At 41.7% G+C, this 21,750-nt stretch overlaps 1 protein-coding gene and 1 long non-coding RNA gene across 2 annotated transcripts in view; one reads left to right on the forward strand and one right to left on the reverse strand.

Annotated features, from left to right (window-relative positions):
- The window catches only part of CDH20 (cadherin 20), a 39,975-nt gene extending 22,378 nt beyond the window's left edge, over nucleotides 1-17,597 (reverse strand). The window contains exons 1-5 of the mRNA XM_033055073.2: nucleotides 17,243-17,597; nucleotides 9,982-10,276; nucleotides 8,167-8,286; nucleotides 4,892-5,059; nucleotides 2,857-3,044 (exon numbers count right to left, since the gene is read on the reverse strand). Of these exons, the coding sequence (XP_032910964.1) occupies nucleotides 2,857-3,044; nucleotides 4,892-5,059; nucleotides 8,167-8,286; nucleotides 9,982-10,276; nucleotides 17,243-17,485 (1,014 nt within the window). The 5' untranslated portion in view covers nucleotides 17,486-17,597. The remainder of the gene's footprint in view (nucleotides 1-2,856; nucleotides 3,045-4,891; nucleotides 5,060-8,166; nucleotides 8,287-9,981; nucleotides 10,277-17,242) is intronic.
- The window catches only part of LOC116993888, an 82,993-nt gene continuing 78,782 nt past the window's right edge, over nucleotides 17,540-21,750 (forward strand). Inside the window, exon 1 of the long non-coding RNA XR_004417390.1 lies at nucleotides 17,540-17,611. This is a non-coding gene — a long non-coding RNA (uncharacterized LOC116993888). The remainder of the gene's footprint in view (nucleotides 17,612-21,750) is intronic.

Here is a 21,750-nt window from a genome sequence, read left to right on the forward strand (position 1 = left end):
GTGTTTACTATGGGCCTCAAAACACCTCCTGAATTCAATCAAGTTTTCAGTACTTGTCTGCTGCCACAACAGCTTCCTTCTTCAGAAGTGGGAACATTGCAGTGACATATCAAAGCTCGTGCTTTCACAATAAATTACCGGTACTGACGTCCTGTATAGGAATGCCTGACTGAAGACTGGCATTCTTCAAATTATAAAACTGAAAATCACTCAGCATTTAGTAAAATGAGAGTGAGGAATGAGACTGGAATGGGAACTGGCTTCTTGTGCTGGGGATATGATGGTCTAGTATTGCTGGAGATGCTGTACAGTGACTGAGGCAGTACAAACTGAGCAGTCTGTGGCAGCAGCTACAAACAGGTAATCTGAAACTTGCTCCTGCTGCCCTCAGTTCTACCTGGTACATCAGTGACTACTGTAGGCACAGCACTTGTCAGCAAGGGTTTGGTGAGGTCTACAGATGTAATATCCCTGGCTGCAGAGTCATTATTGCCTACCAGTTGCATATTTATGCACTGTAAAAATAGCAGTAAGATATTCACAGGACCGAGCAACACTTATTGTCCATCTGGTAAAGAATGTGCAATGCAAAAGTGCCTAAGCATATACTAAGAAAGAGACAATAATATTTAATTTTTTCCTATGCAAAGAAAACTGCATGAGAAACACTGCATGTACACTACAAAGCTAAGTTATAAATGAAGCAGTTAAATCACAGACACACTTAATGGTTATAAAACCCAATTACATTATTAAAACACATGATCACCTAGATCAAGTTAGAAAAGTGAGAAAAATCAGACAGGTGTGCTAGACCACCACATTTTTGATGCTCCTGTTTGCCTTCATTGTCAAAGATGACTTTCCCTCCCATTTCTCTCCTGTGCTAATGCCTCAACACTACTCTCCCCCTCGTCAGATTTGTCTCCCATGGGTGCATTCAAACCTCTTCCCAATGCTGGTCCCATGGGCAGCACAAGCAAGCTGCCTTCTCCTGTGAACTTAGCATGCTGCAAAACACAGCCAAGAGGAGAGGCAGCCCATGAAAAGTGTTCCTTGTCCTTGTCCTTGTCCTTGTCCTTGTCCTTGTCCTTGTCCTTGTCCTTGTCCTCATTCTGCCAGTGCTGACACAGGCACTGAGAGGTGGCACCATGCAGGGGGAAATTTAGCAAGACTCACTGTGAGAAAGTGATTGATCAAGAAACATCAGGGGAGGAAGGCAGGACAGGACAGGGCTCTCTTGTGTGCTGTGCTGGCTGGGTAACCCACCACCCTGCCTTCCATGGTCAGTGCAAAAGGGAGGGCAGGGAGAAGAGGAAGGTAGGGTGAGCATCAGTCTCCCAGGCAGGCAGCTAGGAAGGAACTATAAATCTTCAGGAGGTGCTCAACATTTTGTGGGATTAGTAGGCTGTGATAAGTAGCCACAACACCACAAGCAATAGTCTTGTCAGTAACTGCAAATTATGGCTTTCTGATGCCCATGTTAGAAGTGCTAATTACTTTGCTTGCAAAATCTGTCAAGAAAAATTAAAGGGAAAGTCTTGCTTACTTTCAAATAAGATTTCATTCTTGGTTTAGAAATTCTCTCTCCCCATTTTGATATCCTGTCGATACTATATCGACACCAGTTGAATTTTTTTTGTTGTTTCTTGAGCGGATTCAAAGGACAACTTTCCCAGTGTTTGGCTATGGATAATCACAGCCTTACATAAAGCTAGAGACACACACAAAATATTACAAATGTTTATGTACAGTAGGTGGATTGAGCAATAAGTACTTGATGCCAGTACATATGCCAGTACATATCTGGTATGATTGATACCATACATTTTATAACTCCTCTGGACATACATGGACATGCAGTAAACCTGTATTCATAATAACCAAAGCCAAGCTTACTGACATATTTACTCCAAAGAAACTATTTTCTTTCATTGATAAATGAGTGGCAAAATACATTAGAGTTTGTAGTCAACATCTATTTAATTCCAGAAGATATGCTTAACTTTATGGACTAATATGCACCAAAAAAGAGCCAGGGAAAGGTGATCATAAATACATGCTTAAATGCTTTGCTGTAGGGCATAGAGGCTTGCAAGGTCGAAGCTCTCCCCTGTATTGTTCCATTTTAGTGCACAATTTAATCCCAGGCTATTTAAATGGAAACTATACTTCCTTATTAGTACACTAGATATGCTTAGGCAGAAATATGGTTACAATTTCATACCCTAGAAACAGAGTTGAACTTCTAACATTTATGTAAGATTGTAGAATAAATATCCCATAGCAGGGAGCCTAAGCAAAATACTCAATGCCTTCCTGCATAGCCTGTGGTACAAAGTACCAGCAGTTTCGCAGCTGCCATTTTAGAGACAGCTTCCTCTAGCCTAATTAGCATTTATGGATCTTCAAGCAGCAATTAAAAAAAAATACCACTGCCTGGATTTTATTGGTTTATAAATAATTCCTAGGCATGCTTTATTATTGTTTGTGGAACACCAGAGTGAAAAATATGTACAGTTCAAATGCAAATATTGATCTAATTTCTTGCATTGTAGGATAATTAAGCTACAGAGAATATTTAAATAGATAAATAGAAAATCAGAGCATTCCTTTGGTGGGTAAAGACATGTTTATGCTAATGATGTTCCCACTTTATAAAAGTTGTTCCTAGGAAGGCAGTCTGCTTTCATATTTTAGCAATAAATGTTAAAGAAATTGTGTTTTACAGCTGGAAAGGGGCTACTGTCACATAATGGGAACTAAGTTACTGCTGGCGTAAGGGAATATTCCACACATAAAATGTAACCAGGACAGTTAGCCATATAAATTACTATAAAAAGGAAATTTTTTTACCTTTCTCACAGTGATGATGCCAACTTGGTAATTAGGATCAGTGTTAATATCAAAGACATCCAGTCCATCTCCATCCACAAGGCTGTATTTCATCTCTGCATTAATACCTTCGTCCAGGTCTTTAGCAACCACACGGCCCACGGTGGAGCTGACAGGAGCAGATTCCAACACACTCATCTGATAATGCTCTGGCACAAGCAGGACAGAGGAAGAGAGGAAAAAAAAACAGGCTATGAAAAAGAACCAAAAACCCTGCAAAGTAATGCAAAGAATGGATCGGGGAGGCCACAACACTGCATGGCCTGCTGAGAGTCTTTAATACCTGCCCCAGAGCTGTGACAGCTGTGTGATTTCCTTTTAAAAGCCACATACTAGCTAAATTTCCTGGAGAAGTTTTATTTAGGTGTTTGCTATAGCAACAGGTTTGTTGAATGGATTTTTTAAAAAACAGCAATACACCTAAAGATAGGAACTTCAACTAGAAAAATAGGGCAATTAACACCAGTGCTGTTGCAGCCATGATATAAAGCAGGATATGGAACAGATTTAATAGGACAGGCATCTTTTTATTAAATCAGTTTGTACAGCAGGAATAAACATAAGTTTTGAGCACCACAAATCCTTTCTCAAGTCCCTACAAACTTCTTTTCAGCCTTGAAGAAAGCTTGTGAGCTTGCCTGTTTCTTTCAAATTTACCAGTTACTCCATTAAAATGTATTGCCTCTCCCTACAAAAACTGTCTTGAGCACATTTGTTGCATTGCTAATTTGCTTAGCAGCAAGACTGGGGAAAGAACAACCTGCTATTTTAAAAGTGTATTTTGAAAATACAAATGTTGTAACTAAAATATATCTCTGGCATCATACTTTATTTTGAAACCTTCCTTGATGCACCCCCTCTGTTGACTTCACCAACTTTACGAGGCAGAATAACATCAACGATGAGCTTTGATGAATTGTAATTTTTCTTTATCAAGAGTTTGATAAAAGTTAAAATTCAAGCCACTTTCAAAAGATGGTTGGCAATGGTGTGCTCAAGAAGTTGCTCTAACAGAAGTGGAAAAGTGGAAGTTGATTTTTCTTGCTGATCTTAGTGGAACACTTTGATTTAGCAGTTCAATATGCAAAAACAGATGGAGAAAAAGAATACCAACAAAAAAAACTGTGGGAGTTTGCATTACTCAGCTAAATGAGAAAAACGTCAGAAACAAAATGGCCTGACATTGATTTGCACTACTAAAAGAATCAATTTTCTTTAAAAATCCCAAATTACATCCCTTGAAAGATTTAGTCCAATCAAAACTGAAAAGCTTCTTTCGACTTTTTAACGGCAATATAGAATTATGTAAATAAATGTGATAAAAAAATCTTATAAACAAACAGCAACATATTGCAAATCTTGTTTTGAAGCTCACTTTTGCAAATACAGAGTAGTGTTTCTGATAAAAGTGGAGTTGTTTATTTTTGCATCCATTAAGTATGGCTGTCACATATGTTAGGGTTTAACTGTATATTGCCAAGGTTTAGATGAACCTTTTCTGGAGAACAGCCTGTATGACAGCCCACTCCACACTGGCAGCACAGCTCCCAGACGCTCCCCTGCTGTGGCCTGGCTGGAGGATTGAATGAATTATCTTTCAACTTCCAGCACCACCACATGTCCCTGATTTGAGAGACATCCTCTGGAGATAGGATGAAAAGACAATCAGAGCAGCAATTAGTAGCCAAAGGCAATGGCCATGAGCAGTCTAAACACAACAGTTCTCCTTCATGCTTTTTTCTCTAAATTAGTTTCCCATTCTTTTAAAACAGTGTTGCTTTTCATAATTTTGGAGGTCAGAAACTTCTTCTGAAAGGCAAGGTGTTGAATAATTCCTTTTGACATTTTTCTGAAGGAGAGTTCTGTATAGAATCTGAAATTCTGCCCATTTCTAGTTGTCACTATCTTGAGTTTGAAAATGGCTGTCAGGAAAGCAAACAGCAGACATAAAACTCAGTCACCCCTTCTTGCCTGTCGTGGCATCACGAGTACTCACTCTGTGGAAATCTGGGTGGATTGTCATTGACATCAGAGAGAGTGATGTTGACTGTGGTTGTTCCAGCTAATCCTCCCAGCTGTCCACCCATATCCTTGGCCTGGATAATCACTTCGTAATATTCTTTTGCTTCTCGGTCCATGTTCATTAGAGCTGTTCTAATTAAGCCTGAGATTGAGGGTGGAAAGCATTTGGGGAACAAAAGAAAATGGCAGTTAGACAATACACAAAGAGGGTGGAGGGCTCTTGTTACTGCGTCCCATTCCCTGTATCAAGAATGAGACCAGGCTCTGCACTGGGTCCCACCTTTCCTGGCAGAGAAAACTCACCCAAGTGGAATCTAGGTTAACAGAAGGTGTGAATTTTAAAGAAGCCAGTTAAAATGCATCAGCTCTGGGACAGGCTGCTGTTCAAAATCAAAATGTTGCCTTCCAATGAAAAGCTTTTTGGGAACAGTGTGCTACGTTGAATTAAGGCCCTGCTCAGGATGACTATCTCTGCACAAAAGCTAGAAGTGATGTGCTTTGCTAAAAGATCCACCATGACAAGTTTTCCAGAGCGTTGCTGAGCACGCGGTCCTGGAGACCACCTGGCACGAGCCCGCGGGCTTTGCTCGTGTCCTTCGGGCCCCGGGCTGAAGCCGCGAGTGCAGAATGTGCGAGGACGCTCCGGAGGGGCCACCCTGCTCCCCCAGATTGCAGGGCGTCCCTTGCCTTCGGGGTAACACTACTGCGAGAGGACATGAGGTGGCAGCAGCACTTCTCTTATGGAGGCTGCGAGCGCCGGCCCGGGCAGCGCCGCCGGGGCCGCGGGGTGCCGGGCGCTCCCGCTGCTCCCGGCTCTCCGTCCTCCAGCCTCCCAGCCCACACAACCCCACACAGCCCTCCAGCACCTCCAGGGTACTCCATCGAGCAGCCGGCAGTGCAGCTCGGGGGTGGCTGCGCTGCCATGGGATAATCCCTTGCTAGCGACACTTTTGGGATGTCCCTCGGGGTGGGGGCAAGTGTGTCAGCCCTAGGCACCATCCCAGTCACACGGTTCAACACACGGCACCTGCACATCAGGACGCTATTAACCTGACTGATCTGCATTTAGTCTTTATTTTCAGCAGGAAGACAATATATGGGTTTAATTAAAAAGCAGTAAAAAGACATTGCGTTGGTAATTATCACTGTGTGTAAAGGGAAGAAATAGTGACCCGCACGGAGCAACTTGCAGTGCGCTACTTTTAATCTTCCTGCATGGAGTCCTTCAGAGTCCCATCCTGCAAAGCTGAGAGCCTCCTGTGAAGTGCTGTTGTTCCTCAGCTCCCATAGAGATATAAATAAGATATGAAAATACTTGGCATTTTGGGAAGTGTTTTCTCCTTATAGGAACACTTTGTAGGGAATTTCCACTCCTGGCTTGACCTATAAAAGACATCAGTGCTTAAACCCTAGACTCTTTCATGCCTGTCTTTGGGGCCTCCAGTCCCTAGAGGAAGGCTAGTCCAGGACACCAACAATCAGAGCCAGATCAGGTACCCAGAGGTGCAGCAATGCAGAGCAGGGACCATCTGAGGCTGCTGCACACACTCAGCCAGCAAAGAAATGCTAAGGATGTTGGTGAACATAAAACCCATCCTTAGGGCTATAGGAAAGGCTATGGAAAAGGTTAAGATCCTCAGATCTTTCAAAGAAATGTACTGGAACCATTTCTTTCACTAAACTGAGTGAGGTTTGTACACTTAAGAAAACAATAAAAGCAGAGGTGATGTCCTTTCTTTTCTATAACAGCCAGATGGCTTCTTAGGAAGTGGGAGAATTCTTTTATCTTCTAGGGGAATATGATTGTGATCAGGCTGTAAAAGTATTGTGGAAAAAGAGAGGAGGAGGCTCTCAACTTTCCTTTGAAGTTGTTTTCACATAGACACTTGTTCAGTACCTAGGAGGACAGTGACAGAATAGGAATAGGAGCACACCTCTGGAACCAAAAGGCTGTGTTGGGAGGTAAATGGTAAGGACTCCAAATGCTACTAGAGGAGGACTTCACTGAAATGAATTGTCCACTATTGGGTGTTTTTATCACTATCTATCAATACAAAGGAGCTACTGGTCACTTATGCTCATCAAAGTGACAATTGCATTTTGTGAACTACCAAATTCCACAGGTGAGTTTGCTCAGGGGAAGTTGATTATAGTCCTGTGCTTGTGATATGGAAATGACTTCTGGCTCACAACAGTGCTTACCCGAAATTGCTGTCCAGTTGCTGGCTGAGGCAGCTAAAGGCTGAGGCATCTCTGAGCCTGTCCAGAGATGCAGGTCTAAGTGACTGGGAAATTAATTTTCAGAGGAGAAAAATACTTTCTTGGAGTTAAATACTTATAAAGTACACAATTTTGGACTTAAAGGCCTATAAGCTGCATTCTAGTGGTTAAATCTGTACTGGATCTGACCCTGAATAATGATCCTTTGCCTTCTTAGAAAAAATGTGGTACTCAACAAATCTACGATTATGCCCTAATTTGTTGGTGGTTGATTACAAAAGGAGAATTAGTAGTTTATTTATATCATAAATATAAACAAAGTCAAGAAAATAACATGCCACATACAAGTTTGTCTTTGGCTAGAGCACCTACCCCATAAACTGCTAACTTTGGAAGAAGTTTATTCATGTTTTTCCTATGTCATCCCCTAGGGCTCTGCAGTGACTATTGTCTCATGAGTTTCTGACCTTAGCACTACAGATGCCCTTTAGAAACTGTCAAAATCTGTCAGATTTCACTTTTGAATATAAACCTTGGATGTGTAGAGAAAAGAGAGAGAGAAAGCAAGCGAAACAGAGAGGGTGTCCTATAGATAAATGTAAAGTTATTAACAAGAACACCCTTAGGTAAAACTGCTCCAGATAACTGCATCCTTTAGCTTGCACTTTCCAGTTCTGACTGGTTCATAGATGCTTTTTTCCCCCCGAAGTCTTGTTATTAACTAGATCTGTTGAAGACATTTTTCAATGATAGAAGCCAGCAAGAGTATTTACAGCACCAAACCCATCCAGATCCTGAGTTGCAGAATATGGTCATTCAGAGGAATATATCACTGGAAAAAGCACGTTCCTCTTCTGGAGCTCACTGTCACAGCATTACTTTACCCCTTGCACAGTGTTGTTCTGTCTTGGCTCCAAGCCACAAAAGCACATTTCTCCGACCACAGCTATGATGCACTGCCCTTTCTTTCTGCTTGCAACTTTTCCTTTTGGTTTTCACATTGCCTCATTCCCTGATGAAATAACATACCTGTCCGAGAGTCCACAGAGAAATATGGTTGTCCTTGGAGAATACTGTATACAACTCTCGCGCTGTTCCCATAGGTTGGGTCATCAGCATCTGTCGCTGTCACCTGGATAACAGAGGTGCCTGACAAAAAAAAACATCAAGATAAGACCTTGTGGGATAAAGAGCTGGCAGGAAAAGTACACAGTTCAAAGTAAATTGAAATGGCTACCAAGAGCTTTCCCACACCAAACTTTTTCACTTGATGCCCGTACTGCTTGTACTTATTGTTCATACTTGTACCTCATTAGCACTAAAGGAATTCATAGGTATTAATTTATCATGCTTCTATAGGAAGCTATAAAAGAGCAAGTACTCTATGGACCACAGTTACAGAATTGCTGAATTAAATTTGTTATGGTTGGCAGAGAGATGGCAATTATATACTGCTTGCTTCTTTTCCCCTTGTCTTGATTTTAAATGTTATTAGGTGGCAGTTCAAGGAAGTTCTCATAGCTGACATAAATAATGAACTGCTGTAGCAGGCCCATAGATGCTGTAAGTTGACTGAGGGATGGAAATTGTACACAAACTGTGAGCATGAAGGGATTATCTCTGAGATAATCTCTCTATTGGACTGCAGTTTACATTGCATGGCCTAGAGACTATACACTGCTGAAGTGCTTTTGCAACCCACACAGAGGCATATATATTTCTTTTTACAATTGGTTTCCAAGGTCTGCTTCCTCTGAAGCTAGTAATGGCTTGCAGGTGAAGTAATTTATCAAAAACAAGGAGAAGCTGAGGCACAACTGAAATATGTGTGGGTTTTGACAACTAAAAATGTCAGACAGTGTCTTTATGAATGCATCTAGCCTTCTACATAATGTTTTGTGTTACAAACAAATCTCATATTACTAGATAAGCACTTGAAGATAAATCTGAATTCAAGTTAGCTATTACCATTAAGAAACATTATTTCTGACTGGAACTTCTGTATTTGATGCCTCTCTCTAGCTTTATGTCAACATAATATTGAAGAATGAGAAGTTAAAGCATTATGTAACTTCAGGACATGAAATTTATATGGTATTATTGTCTCTGCAGTGACGTCACAGAGCCAAAAGGCAATAAGCAAACAAAGACAACTCAAAAAGAAAGAAAAAAACTCCAGAAAAGCAATACTTTATGTGATTATTTTATTTCTTATATGGAAATGATTGCTCCTGACTTGTGTCAGGATAGGAAGATAGGAAGGCTGCTGTTTGTCTTCTGCATTGCAATAACAGGAGTGTCTTCTACATGACCCCATTCTGTAAAAGTGGACAGCAAATAGTACCAGAATCTCAGGATTCACTGAACTTTGTTTAGTGCAGGCTTACATGAATTAGAAGGAGCTAATGATTGTTTTCATGTCTCCATGTTTCCAAGAGCTCCTGGACAGTAGCTGAGCTCTCAGTATGATCTTGATTAGGTTGGAAGGACTGTGTTATTTTCGGGATAGTAATGGCAGTCTAATGGACATTATTATTCTGCCATCTGATGTCAGAGGAGAAGAGGCACTATGTTACTACAAATTGCCCAAACATGACATGTTTGAATCACACCTTTTTTCAGCTCTCAGGCTTCTTGTAGCATGTTTGCTTTCAGAGGAACCAATGTGATATAAAGCCTGTTGTCTCTTTTCTACAGCAAGCAGGCATCCCAGGATAAGCTCCTCTGTCCTGCAGCTCCTGTGCAAGTGGCAGAAGCTGAGATCAAGGAGTCAGGGAATTTGAGTTTTGGTAACCATCTCCAATTTGCTGATAAGGGAAAGAGACTCCACAAAATCTGTCTTACCCACAGGTGACATTTCTGGAACAGAGGCTACGTAAGGTCCATCCAGGAACTTGGGTTCGTTGTCGTTGATGTCTTGGATTTTGATGATAAATTCTGACTCTGGTTCCATTGGCCGGCCTGTTCGCCTGTCCAAAGCCTGTGCTCTGAGGGTGTACTGTGACCTTTCTTCCCGGTCCAGCCGCTGAATGGCATGGATGTCCCCTGTCGTATCATCAATTGTGAACACAATGCCAGCTCCCTCTCCCGAGAGGATGTATTTGATTGAACCATCTCCCCTGTCCATGTCAGAGTGGAGCTGTGGAAAGGAACAGGATTCAATTAGACCACGAACTGGGTAAGCAGCTGCTGAGAAACACTAAGCACGTGATCATCCCGAGCATTCTGGTCTCACTTTTGGGACTCACAAACTGGTTTTAATGAACTCACTTTGCTAAAAGAGGCAAATAGTAAAGCCTGTATTGCCTAGTTGGAACTAAAAACCCTCTCCTGTCTTCCTGTTTCTGCACCCACAGCTGTGCCAAAAAAAAAAAAAGGCAGAGGCACCCAAACAGGAACAGGCTCTTTGCCTTTTTGGAATCTCACTCAACACAATAATTATCTTTTGCCTTGTTGCAATGGCCACTAAGAAGATTCGGGATAAAGTGAGGTCAGCAAAGCTGCAGACTGTGATTGCTCACATGGCTTAAGAGGAGTCAAGTACTACATGGGTGGCATAATGTTGGGGCAAATAAGGCAAATCTGTTTGGGATCAAGGGGAGAGCAGAATGGGAGAGCACCCAGTAAATGTTATGATTCAGAAATATTTTAATATTCTCCCATTAAATTTTAGTAATAAAATTAATTTGGATCCTTACATCTTCAGGAAGGAATATTGTCAAACAGTAGGTAAGGTAAGCAGCAAGAAACAGTTGCTTATGCCCATGGCAGACTATAGCAATGAGAACCATCCCAGATTTTCTAGGAAATTTGCAAACAGATTTATTGCATGACTGCTAATTAGTTCTGAGCAGCCACAGATAGCTGTGAATGCAACAGAACAGAGCAAGAGTAAACACAGTACTAATTATAATCTAAAACAGGGAAACAAATCATTCTGGGAACTACACTCTGTTAAACACCTGGTTCCCATGAAATACTGGAATGATTATCAAAAGCAACCAAATTGCTTAATTTCACTCACACTATGAAAATCCACAATGGTATGCTCATATTTCCATGCTTTTGAGGAACAGGGCACAAAGACCAATGCCCAATGTCAGTAATCATTTAGTACCAAAAGACAGGAAGGCAGTAGACTTGAGGTGCAAATAATCAAAATGGTTTAGATGTGAGTACTGTTTTCTAGTGTGGTTATCACTGTGTGAGATGAATAAAGGATAAATAATAATTTTTAAAAAGCAGTGAAAGTGGGCTGGATTCAATCAAGTACATTAAAAAATGTAAATATGATCATGTAATCTCAGAAATATGGTCAGAATTAGGTGTGTGTTTAATGCTGTGATGAACTTAAAGGACATATGGGAGTAATCTTGGAGGATGGGGCATACATAAGTAAATATTTGTACTGGAGAGAAAAACCTTAGAATAATAAACTGAATATATGAACACAGGATTTGAAGAAAGAATCTGAACAGAAATGGATAATTTGTGTCAAATACAGAAGTCAAACTTTGTAAAACTGATCACAGACTATTCTCTCAAGAAAGAAAGAAGAAATTTCATCTCTGAGCTGTTTAAAAACATAAAGAACCTGTACAATAGCTTATTACATAGGAAAAAGTTTAATAGGAATGTGGACAAAACATCTTATCTGACCTAAGCATTTCTAGTGCCAGTGAACCCAGCTCCTTAGCTGCATCCAGTTGACCTTTTTCCCAGGAAAAGACCTTTTTCCCAGTGAAGGGTCTGGTCAGAAAATGCTCATTCTCTGAAGGGTGTCTCCCTACTTGCCTCTCAGATAGGTCACGCGACCTATGCAAAACTTGGACCCACTCCTGATTTTAGGGCAAGAGTGCTTTCAGCTGAGGTGGTGTCCTTTGGTTTTCCATGGCATAACCCAGCCTGCAGACAGGTCTGTATGGAGGTGGTCCATGGACTCCAGGCGGCTGCTTGGGACACTGAGTGTTAAGGGCAGCAGCACTGCAATGTGGCTGCAAGAGCTTGTGCAAGTTGTGACAATGACTGTGTCAGGCCACTGGTATTTCACTTCCTCCTCCTCTGCCTCCCTCCCAGCAGTGGTTACTGCATCTGAGAAACACTGATACTTTGGAGAAAAGCTGGCAGCTCTCAGGTAATGTATTAACTTAATGGTGGAAGAACAAGCCCAGAAAAAGTTGGCAGCGGTAAACAGTTAAATTTAGATGGCTGCCATGTGCATTAATTCACATGCAGGCTCCAGGACTGCAAACTGGCATATCTTCAGGAAATACTATCTTGTGATTAATTTTAAAAAAGACAGTGGTTGTCATTACTTACCCTGAACACCCATAACTCAGAGATTATCACTGTAGGAGCTAGTAAACAGGATACTTCCAGAAGGAGAACACTATTATAGCTTTTCAAATTGATTCAGAACCACTAAGCTACACCTTGGGCATTTGTTTTAGTGCATTAGTGCACCATTGAAAGAATGCAGCTGCTGAGACAGATACAGATGTTAGACCTGATTGAGGAATTAGAGCTGGGCCTGGTGGAAGAAAATGTGTTTTGGAGCATCAACAAGTCCTCATTAAATAAGGAAAAGAAAAAACAAAGAAAGAGGAAGTCAAAGTCAAATTTGAAGTCAAAAGGCAAAAATGAAACAGAAAAAGAAAGAGAAAAATGAAAAAGAAGTGAAAAACAAGGAAAAAAGGAAAATGGAAAAAGAGAAAGGGAAAAGGAAAAGGTATAGGAAAGAATGAAGAAGAAGGAGAAAAACAAGAAGGAAAAGAGAAAGAAAAAAAAATAGCATTTTTTAAAATAGCAGTACATGTTCAGGAATTTTCAGAATACTTTGAAACAAGTAAATGAATCAAACTCATGGGTTAAATTACACCTTCTGTCCAAAGCTGTATTTGGAATAAATGCAGTTGTGAAGGGAGCAAACAGGGAATGAACATGGCATGCTATTAAGAATTTGGGAGTACAAGAGGATCTCTGTCTAATTGTGATTTGTTAGAAATATCGAGTCTCAAGCAAGACTAGGCAGTAAGAAGTGCTAGCAGTACTCTTGCAGCTTCTTGTATAATCTGCTCTTTCTAGACAAAGCAAGAAAGCATATAAAAGACATGCCACTGCCAGACTTCAATAAACCTGAAAGAATTTGGTGTCTGAAGGGACTGAAGCTCTCACCAAACCTAATATCAGGATGCTGTAGTTTGGAGGATAAAAGTCACTGTGTTGGAAAAGTGATCTAGTTTTAAGTTGGCTCTGTTTTACGGGTGGTACAATACATTGTGCTGCCATGTGGTTGATACAGGGTAGGAGGAATTAATTTGTACTTTCTCCTCCATATTAAGGAACGGGTTATCTGTGGAATAAAGCTGATAACTCCTGAGAACTTTTTAACTGTGTCAACCTGCGCTTCTTCTTTTGATGAGAATAGTACAAAAAATTAAGGACGTTACATCTGCATTGGAATGACACATTTCCTGGCAGAGGGCATGTGGAAGAGAGTAGTGCTGCAGTGAGCAGCTCAGGGGAGAACCCAAACAGCTCTGCTAACCAGTCTGTGACTCCATCCTTGATGTGCTTCTCCCCTCTCTGCTTCCAGGGAGGTAGCACCTGCAGGGGATTTATTTAAGGATGCATGAGTGAGTGTGGTTGATGTACATTGATAGTCTGTGGAGAGGTTGCATACTATTCATTTATTCATCTCCTGTGATTCAAATGCTTCTTTGAAACAGGGTTAGGGAGTCTCCAATATGGCAAAATGGTGAAGTGTGTCCCCAGTTCAATTACTGACACAGTGTAGGCTGCTCATTGAATGTGGAAAATACCTGCTGCAGCAAATGAAGGGGCTTTGGTTTCACTGGTTCATCCTATTAGCCAAAAACGGCCACCTCTAGGTAAACTGAAGCCTTGCATTTATCTGTGACAGGACCAGGAACCCTTTGAAGCTGAAGTACTTTAAATCACTGTCATGAGCACTGGAGAAAAGCAAAAATTGTACTGACTTCACAGGAAGTTTCTTTCATTTCCCTGTCCAGAACATATTTTGCACCTTGCCTTAACAGCTGTCTAGGAAACTTCACAGAATCATAACAGCCTTGGAAATCATATTAGATGAGCCCAAACCTATGGTTCAAGTCAGGGTGCTTTTTTGGGTGCTCCAGTCGTACAGAACCAGCCACAACTAGCTGTACAACTGGCTCTTTGCTGTGCACTCTCTCCTTCTGACAAGGGCTTGGAGAGAGCAGATGGATGAAAGCAAGCCCTGGCTGTGAGGATGTTTTGGGATGTTGTGGGTGGTATCAGTTAGGAGAGGCCCTGCCTGGCCTGGTGCGGGACCCAGGGCAGGTTTGGAGGGCTGGTGTGAGCAGCCAGCAGCGGACTGAAGCTCTGTTGTGCCTCTACCCCACTCTGTGCAAGCTTTTACAGAGCTATTTTTGAGTCAGCCTGGGGTGACTTGGGCAGAAAAAATTTCTGGCCTGCCAGAACAATTAATTCACCCCATGGTCTATTCCCTGCTGACCCCTTTCCTAAGGATCCCTACAGCTCAGGCAGCACAAATGCAGGCAGGATGAGCTGAGGGAGGTGCTGCCTCTTGGGAGCGCCTGTGCCTCGGGCCGGGTGAGGCAAGGGAAGCCTTTCCCTCAGGGAGCCCCACAGCCCTCACCCAGCGCTGGGATTGGGCATGGCAGGCCGTGGAACCCCTGAGCCCCAGAGGCCCCTCTTGGCAGCAGAGCTCCCTGCTGCTGGGACTGCATGAAGCGCTGCCAAGTTTGGAGGCTTCCGAGGGATCCAGCTGTGGCAGCTCAGCAGTGCGTGGGACTAATTGGCCTTGTTAACCGTGGGAGCTAATTAGCCCCTGTGCACCCCGGTGCGAGCACAGCCAGCGCCCAGGCAGCCTTGGAGAAGCGCCCTGAGGGCAGCGTGGGCTGTGGAGTGGGGGACACAGGCCATGAGGAGACGTGCTGGTGTCCTTCCCTTGGGCACAGCTGAACCATGGCAGGCTCAGGAGTGCTGCCGACAGTGCCGAATGTGTGCGCTCCTAATGATTCCATCAGGGCTAAAAGATGGGCTGGTTCCTCCCCATACTTGTTTTACCGAAGTTCGGCTCACAAGCGGACGCCTGAAGTAATTTCAGATGTAACTGAGAATGTGAAATAATAAGCCTGGCCCTTGTTCCAAAGCTGGGAATTGCTTGAAAACAAATATTAATTTCTTTAATCAATAGAGATATCAAGAGCTGAAAAGCTAGGTGCACAGATGAATGAAGACTAATGAGGTCTCATCTGGAGGCAATCACTAGTAATGCCATTGCTGTGGGAGGAAGGAGAGCATATCTTGCCGTCAGTCATGCAGGGATAAATCAGGAGGAGGTCTTCTGAAGCTGGTGGATTCATTTTGATTTATACTGGTGTGACTGAGAGTACAGTTTAGCTCTATGGGGCTGTAGAATGATAAATATGAGTCCAAACTGGGCCTCTCAATATGGAATATTTTTTTTTTTCCCTGCAGATGGATAGCTTGAAAGGAAAACCAGAGCTTATATCAATTAAAAAATAAGCAATGAAATGTGAAGGAGTTTCTGACATCCTTTCTAAGTTAGAGTAATTTCACGACTATAAGGCGCACCCTTTTGACTAAAATGTTGATCAAAACCCAGAAGTGCGCCTTATAATGTGGTGCGCCTTATGTATGGACAAAGTTTGGAAATTTGCCAACCCGGAAGTGTGAGCTGTGAGTCGAGCAGTGTGGCACGGGGGGCGCGGCAGGCGAGCCATGCCAGCCGGCGCCGGGGGTGGGTGGGAGTGCCGGGGTCCGCGGCACGGGGAGGGCACCTGGGGCTGCATTTAAAGGCTGTGCCGATCCGTGAAAAATGTTTGCAAATTGAGCACCTGCCAGTAAACCCTGCGATTGCGCAGTTCAGTTACTAATTGGTTACTCTGTTGCGCGTGGATCCTCGCTGCAAAAAGAAAGTGCGCCTTATAGTCCGGTGTGCCTTATATATGGACAAAATTCGGAAATCTGCCGACACCCGGAGGTGCGCCTTATAATCCAGTGCATCTTAGAGTCGTGAAATTACTGTACTTTTCATATATGCCTATGTGTAGTCTCCACTTGTCATAGTTGTATCTGATATTCTAGGCCTGTAAAACTTGATTGTATTGTTCAAACACTTAAGCACATTAACTCTCTCCATATTTTTGTTTAGGTTTGTCACCTAGGTGTAGAATAGAAGCAAACTTGAAGCTGACCATAAAACATTGAATAAAAGGGTCAATACAGAGTCACTGATTCAGGGTCTTTCAAAACAACAGAAAAAAAGGAGGTTGGTTATAGTGAGACAGATTGTGACAGTAGATGTCACTGGTCTGATTTCCATCAGCTTCTTCCTCAAGGAGACACAGAAAAGTAAATGTAAAATAATACCAAATACAGGTATAAGATGAGCTCAGGAATATATTTTATATATATCTGTATTGATGGGTAGGTTTTTGGGGTATAAGGGATCCAAAAATAGGACCCTCCATAGTTGGATTTAATGAGGTGTCTATCTACCCTTCTAGATCTGGAGTAGCTTCTCTGCAGTCCACAATTAACCTCCAGTCAAGACGTGGTAAATCAGAAGATATTCTGACTCTGAAGATTTGCGGAAAAACCTGAAATGTCAGTTTTCAAGGGAAACTGGCTATTTAATTTGATTTTGAATTGCAGCTTCTAGCTGACTTGATCATGGACGGAAGCATGATCACAAACTCTTCCTTTCTTTCCTAATCCTTACATGTCAATATAACCTTGCTTTGCCTTGACATTGTAGGAGTCCCTGGAAAGAACACTGCAGATTTTCCAACACTACCTCAAATTGCAGATGATGATTGATGCAGCAGATCTCTTTGAAATAGGCAAATATATTGACAGCCCCTTGAAAAAGAAATTCTTTCCAAACAAAGGTGACATAGGGGCAAAACCTCTTGGGAGCAGAAGTGAAATTTAATGCAGGAGAAGTCACTGCCAGAAAGAAGGCAAAGGCACTTGAGGAAATATCCTGTGTCTGTCTGCAGATACACAGATGGATACACTCTTACAGACATCCTCCCACTCCCCATCCTCTTACCTTCCCAACGTAGAGAGGGTCAGTTCCTGTGTATTCCTCCAGAACAAAAAACTGGTTCCACACCCAGCTCCTCTTCATACGCTGATGCAGCTTGTCTGACAGCTTGTCTTCTTGCCCTTCAGTGAGTGGCCTGGCACTTCCTGAGAGCACAGGTGTAGTAAGGTCCATCAGTCCCCAAAAATATAAGGAGACACCAAGTCCAAACAAGTTCTTTGCATTGCTCATTCTACCTGAAGTCCACATCCGTATACTAGGACTGAATTAAATGTCCAAACACAGTAACTTGGGTCCCCTGAGAAAAAGAAGATCCTCTGTGTAGTCCTTTGAAATGTCCAGGAGAGATTCTGGTTCTCAGAAATGCAGTATCCTGTAAAGTTAAAGGAAATTAATAAGAGGATGCCTTTTCCCTCAAAGCAAATGAGTTTTCTCAATAGGCAAATATGCTATAAAGTATTTAATCTATATAAAAATGTATGATCAGGATGCACACCTATTGAAAACAGAAATACTATTACCATATAAGCTGCAGACATGGAGCCTTAGGTACAAGTAGCATCAGGGTTTTGTCAATAAGTATGAGTTCTCTACTCTGCTAACTTAGCTGTAGGGTTCCTTTATGATATTGATTGGCATGAGTTAAGTGCATACTCTTGAAATGTTTATGACCAGAAGTCCTCAGAGAATATTTAAAAACAGTTTACTATAGAAAATTATGATAGCTGGAGAACAATATTTGGCAACCATCTATCTGTTTGGAAACTATGCCATTGTCATTACACACATGTCCATGTACACATGTCTACATAAATACAGATATTATTGCTATATTGCAAACCTTGAGTATAATTTATGGAAGCTCCAAGTTATTTCTGGTTTTAATTATTCTTTCAACCTCTCTGTTGCTTGAATTCAGGTTTTACACTCTGTTGTCTCCTCTCCGAGGAGCTGACTGCTGCTACAAATGCAACATTTCTAGAATTTGAATGGTCAGTTATTTTATAACCCCTAAAATGTTTCACAATGCTGATGGCCACATGCTGTATGTCAAAGCAAGTCATGCTAACACATTTTTTTCTTTCACAGTCCTTAAAGACCTGTTTAGGCAAAGGAATGCTGATCTCTATCAGAGGACACTTTCTCATGAGTCTAGGGTCTTTTCTTGTCGTGGAGTCAATTTAGCTGGTGACCTCACTCCAGGCCATGGATTATAGCAAAGCTTTCCTTCGCCATTTTGCTGAACTTAATGATCTAGTGCTGCATGCAAGTTACTCTGTCAAGTTACTCCATACATCCTCTGTTGGTCCAGTATTTTTGCTGTTCCTAAAAAGAACACTTCTTTTTTCATGACAAATAGACTAATTAGGAAAGGCATGTGGCGCTCTGGGTGTTAAGCCAGTAGTTCACACTTCCTTTTATTGCTGTTCTAAACTTAGGTGTTTAGGCTTAATTAATTGTTTTATTGTGTGGAAATAAATGTAGCAGGGGGTGTCTGTCAAATATTTCCAACTGAAATCCTAGAAAGATTTCAAAATAATAAGAAGTATTTTAGACAGTTGTATGACTTTAAAGACTGAGACAACGCAATGTTTTTAAAAGTGGAGTGTGGTTGTGAATTCCCCAGCATCAAGGCTGGCACAACTGGAGAACTGGGTACACTTAGAAATCTACAGAAACTGAAATTAAAAAAGCAATCCAAAAGTTGGCTGAAATCTGAAAACAGCAGTGTAAGTCTGGAAGTATTATCCACAGCAGGGGTAGAGACAGAATGACCATCTAAGACTAATTTCTACACAAAATAATGTTTCCAAGTATAAAGTCCAGAAGTATGACCACATAGTGCTGCTAGCCTATACAGTTGTGAAGTGTAGCAAAACAATGGGTCCTTTACATTGAAAAAGTTTACAACCTAAGGTTAAATAGATACAACAAAGTCAAAACAATAAGCACAGAACATAGTAAAATTCTTCTAAGCACAGCCATGTCCAGACACTAAACAACGGCTACATTAAGTGTTTATTTTCTGCAAAGTTAAAGAATGGGGATTTACCTAAGCAATACAAGCCCAGAAGGACCACAGTAATCTCTGCCACTTCATGAAGTTGGCAACTGTTTGTGAGAGGCAGAGACTTGGCTCACAGTCCCTGCTGCATGTCCACAGCCAAAGGAGTCCAAGAACCTTGTGTGCAGAGTTTACCTCTGCCCTGTGACACCTTTGCTCCAAACCTCCAATACACCTCTACACTGGGGAAAGCAGGCTGAACCCCTCCACACATAAATACACCCACCATGCTCTTGACATGTTCTAAACAACAAGTTATTTTCAGCAAAGTCAGGGGGACATTATTTACAACCCATGTTTTGCTGGTGAGTAAATGTGAGGAAGAGCTTCCTATAACCCTCCAATATCATTTGAGGGAATACACCACTGCTTCTGCCCTGCAACTGGAAGAGAAACTGGGGTCAGGCTATGATCCAGCAGCTAAGGTCCTACCTGGAATTTTTACTTTAAGAAATTCCACCTACTGCACACATCAGCTGCATTTTTGTTTATGTGGCAAAGAGGTGATACAATGTGATGGACCAGTTCCTGTGGCAATCAGAATTGTAGGTGAATTCTCAAACCACAAATTCAAAACTAATGGTGCCAGATGTCTCCTGCAATTAAGTTCAGCCATCAAGGATCTTCAGTGCTTAGGCAAGGTATTGAGACATTATTAAATGAACTTGTAGAGTTACCAGTATACCTGTAATGAGGCAACACCAAAAGAAATCTGATCATAGGGATGCTTTTCATTTACATGTGCATTAAATCAGCAAGAAGAAAGTTAAGTAAAAGCAGTGAAAAAAGGTCAAGAGGAGTGACATAAATGCTTCAGGCTCTCCGTGAAAACATCTTTTGTCATGTGAATGTGCATTTCCATGAGGAGCCTTTCTTGAAAACAGTGTACAACTCAGTGGTCCCTGGCAGCAATATCCCTGAGAACATTTCTTATTCCCAATGCAATCTTATTCTGGGCTATGGTAACTGTCAGGAAACTTGCCATTAAGTAATGTAAAGTCTCATAAAAGGATGTTCCTTCCTTGAGCACCAGTAATTTCCCCATTTAATGCCAGCCCATGGTGACATGGTCATATATTTTTGTAGAAATGGTAGAAAGCAGTAGTATTGAAGTGGAACAGACTGTTTTTTTGTCCTTTGTTAATAGCTGAGTTTCTGTTTTCTCATGCCTTTCCAAAACCATGAGCAAGCAGGCTCAAACTTATTGCATTTCACTCTTCGCCTAAGGGCAAATTGGTACCATTAATAACAATGTTTAGTCCACAAAGGTTCCTCTCTGAGACTGAAGGAGAATGACATGTTTTTTCTGTCTTAGGTCCTCAGCTGGTGTTAAAGGAATGAAAAAGACCTCTGTTAACTCCTGGGCTGAGGTGCTGCTGATCTGTCTGGGTGTCTTTTTCCACAGTGTCACCAACCCCAGGTGTGTACTCTTGGCTTCTCCATCTGCAAGACCTGCAGGTCAAGGAACACATTTCTCATCAACATAAAAAGGCACTCATGTACATTTAGGGTTTGAACTGTATGGCAGCACAAGTGATGGTTGAGCTCTAGTTAAAGCCATGGCTAACTGAGTCTCTCAGAGGACCCATGCAGATGGCTTCAGCAGATGAGTGTGATGGGTGAGTACAGGGTCCATCAGCTGTAGACACAACACTTAGTTAGGATAATAGCCAGATGCTTGGTGTGTATTAGCTTGGTGGGATCTCTAGACTCAGATGATCCACAGTGGGTTTTGCCACAGGCTTGAAGGCAGAGTCTGTTCCTTGCAGGCAATCTGGGGGATCCATCATACAGGAAGGGCTACTTGGCATTAATGAGTGAGGCAGAACTGAACTTTTAATGTTCCCTTAATGCATATTGTTCTTGGAGCCCTTCAAGGCGTATTCTTAAGGAAATCTGCAAAGATGGAATTGATGAGCCTCATCTTGCCATATGAAATATATTACAGAAATACATTTCATGACTCAGCATGTGGATGTACAAAGAATTTGAAGGGAGTAAAGAAAGGGAAATATTTTCCCTCTGAAGGAAAGGAAAAGGGTTTACTGAGCCCAGGAAAACTACATGACTGAAATCTGTGAGATTTCTGCAGAGAGTGCTTTATTTTTCAATGAAATGTTTAATTTTGTTTCTCACAGTTGTCCACTCCATTGTAAAACATTCAGGTGTATCTGTGCAGTTTATATCCCCGATCCAAAGCAAATGCACTTCTTGCCCCGCTTTTGTGATGAATATTTAATTATCAGCTCAGATGTTTAGGTTACTTTCCCTGTTCTTGCCTTGCCAACAATGCTGAAAAATCCTTTTTCTTCTCAGGAGTTACAAATATGACTTTTGGCTTCATAAAGATCCATGAAGATCTAATTGATCTTTGTGCTACTTGTGGTCTATAGATGGTACAAAGAAACTACCTAACTGTTCTACACAAAAAAGGGTCTGCCAATGAAAA

Source organism: Catharus ustulatus, chromosome 1 (assembly GCF_009819885.2).
Source record: "Catharus ustulatus isolate bCatUst1 chromosome 1, bCatUst1.pri.v2, whole genome shotgun sequence".
In the NCBI taxonomy this organism is placed as follows: domain Eukaryota; kingdom Metazoa; phylum Chordata; class Aves; order Passeriformes; family Turdidae; genus Catharus; species Catharus ustulatus.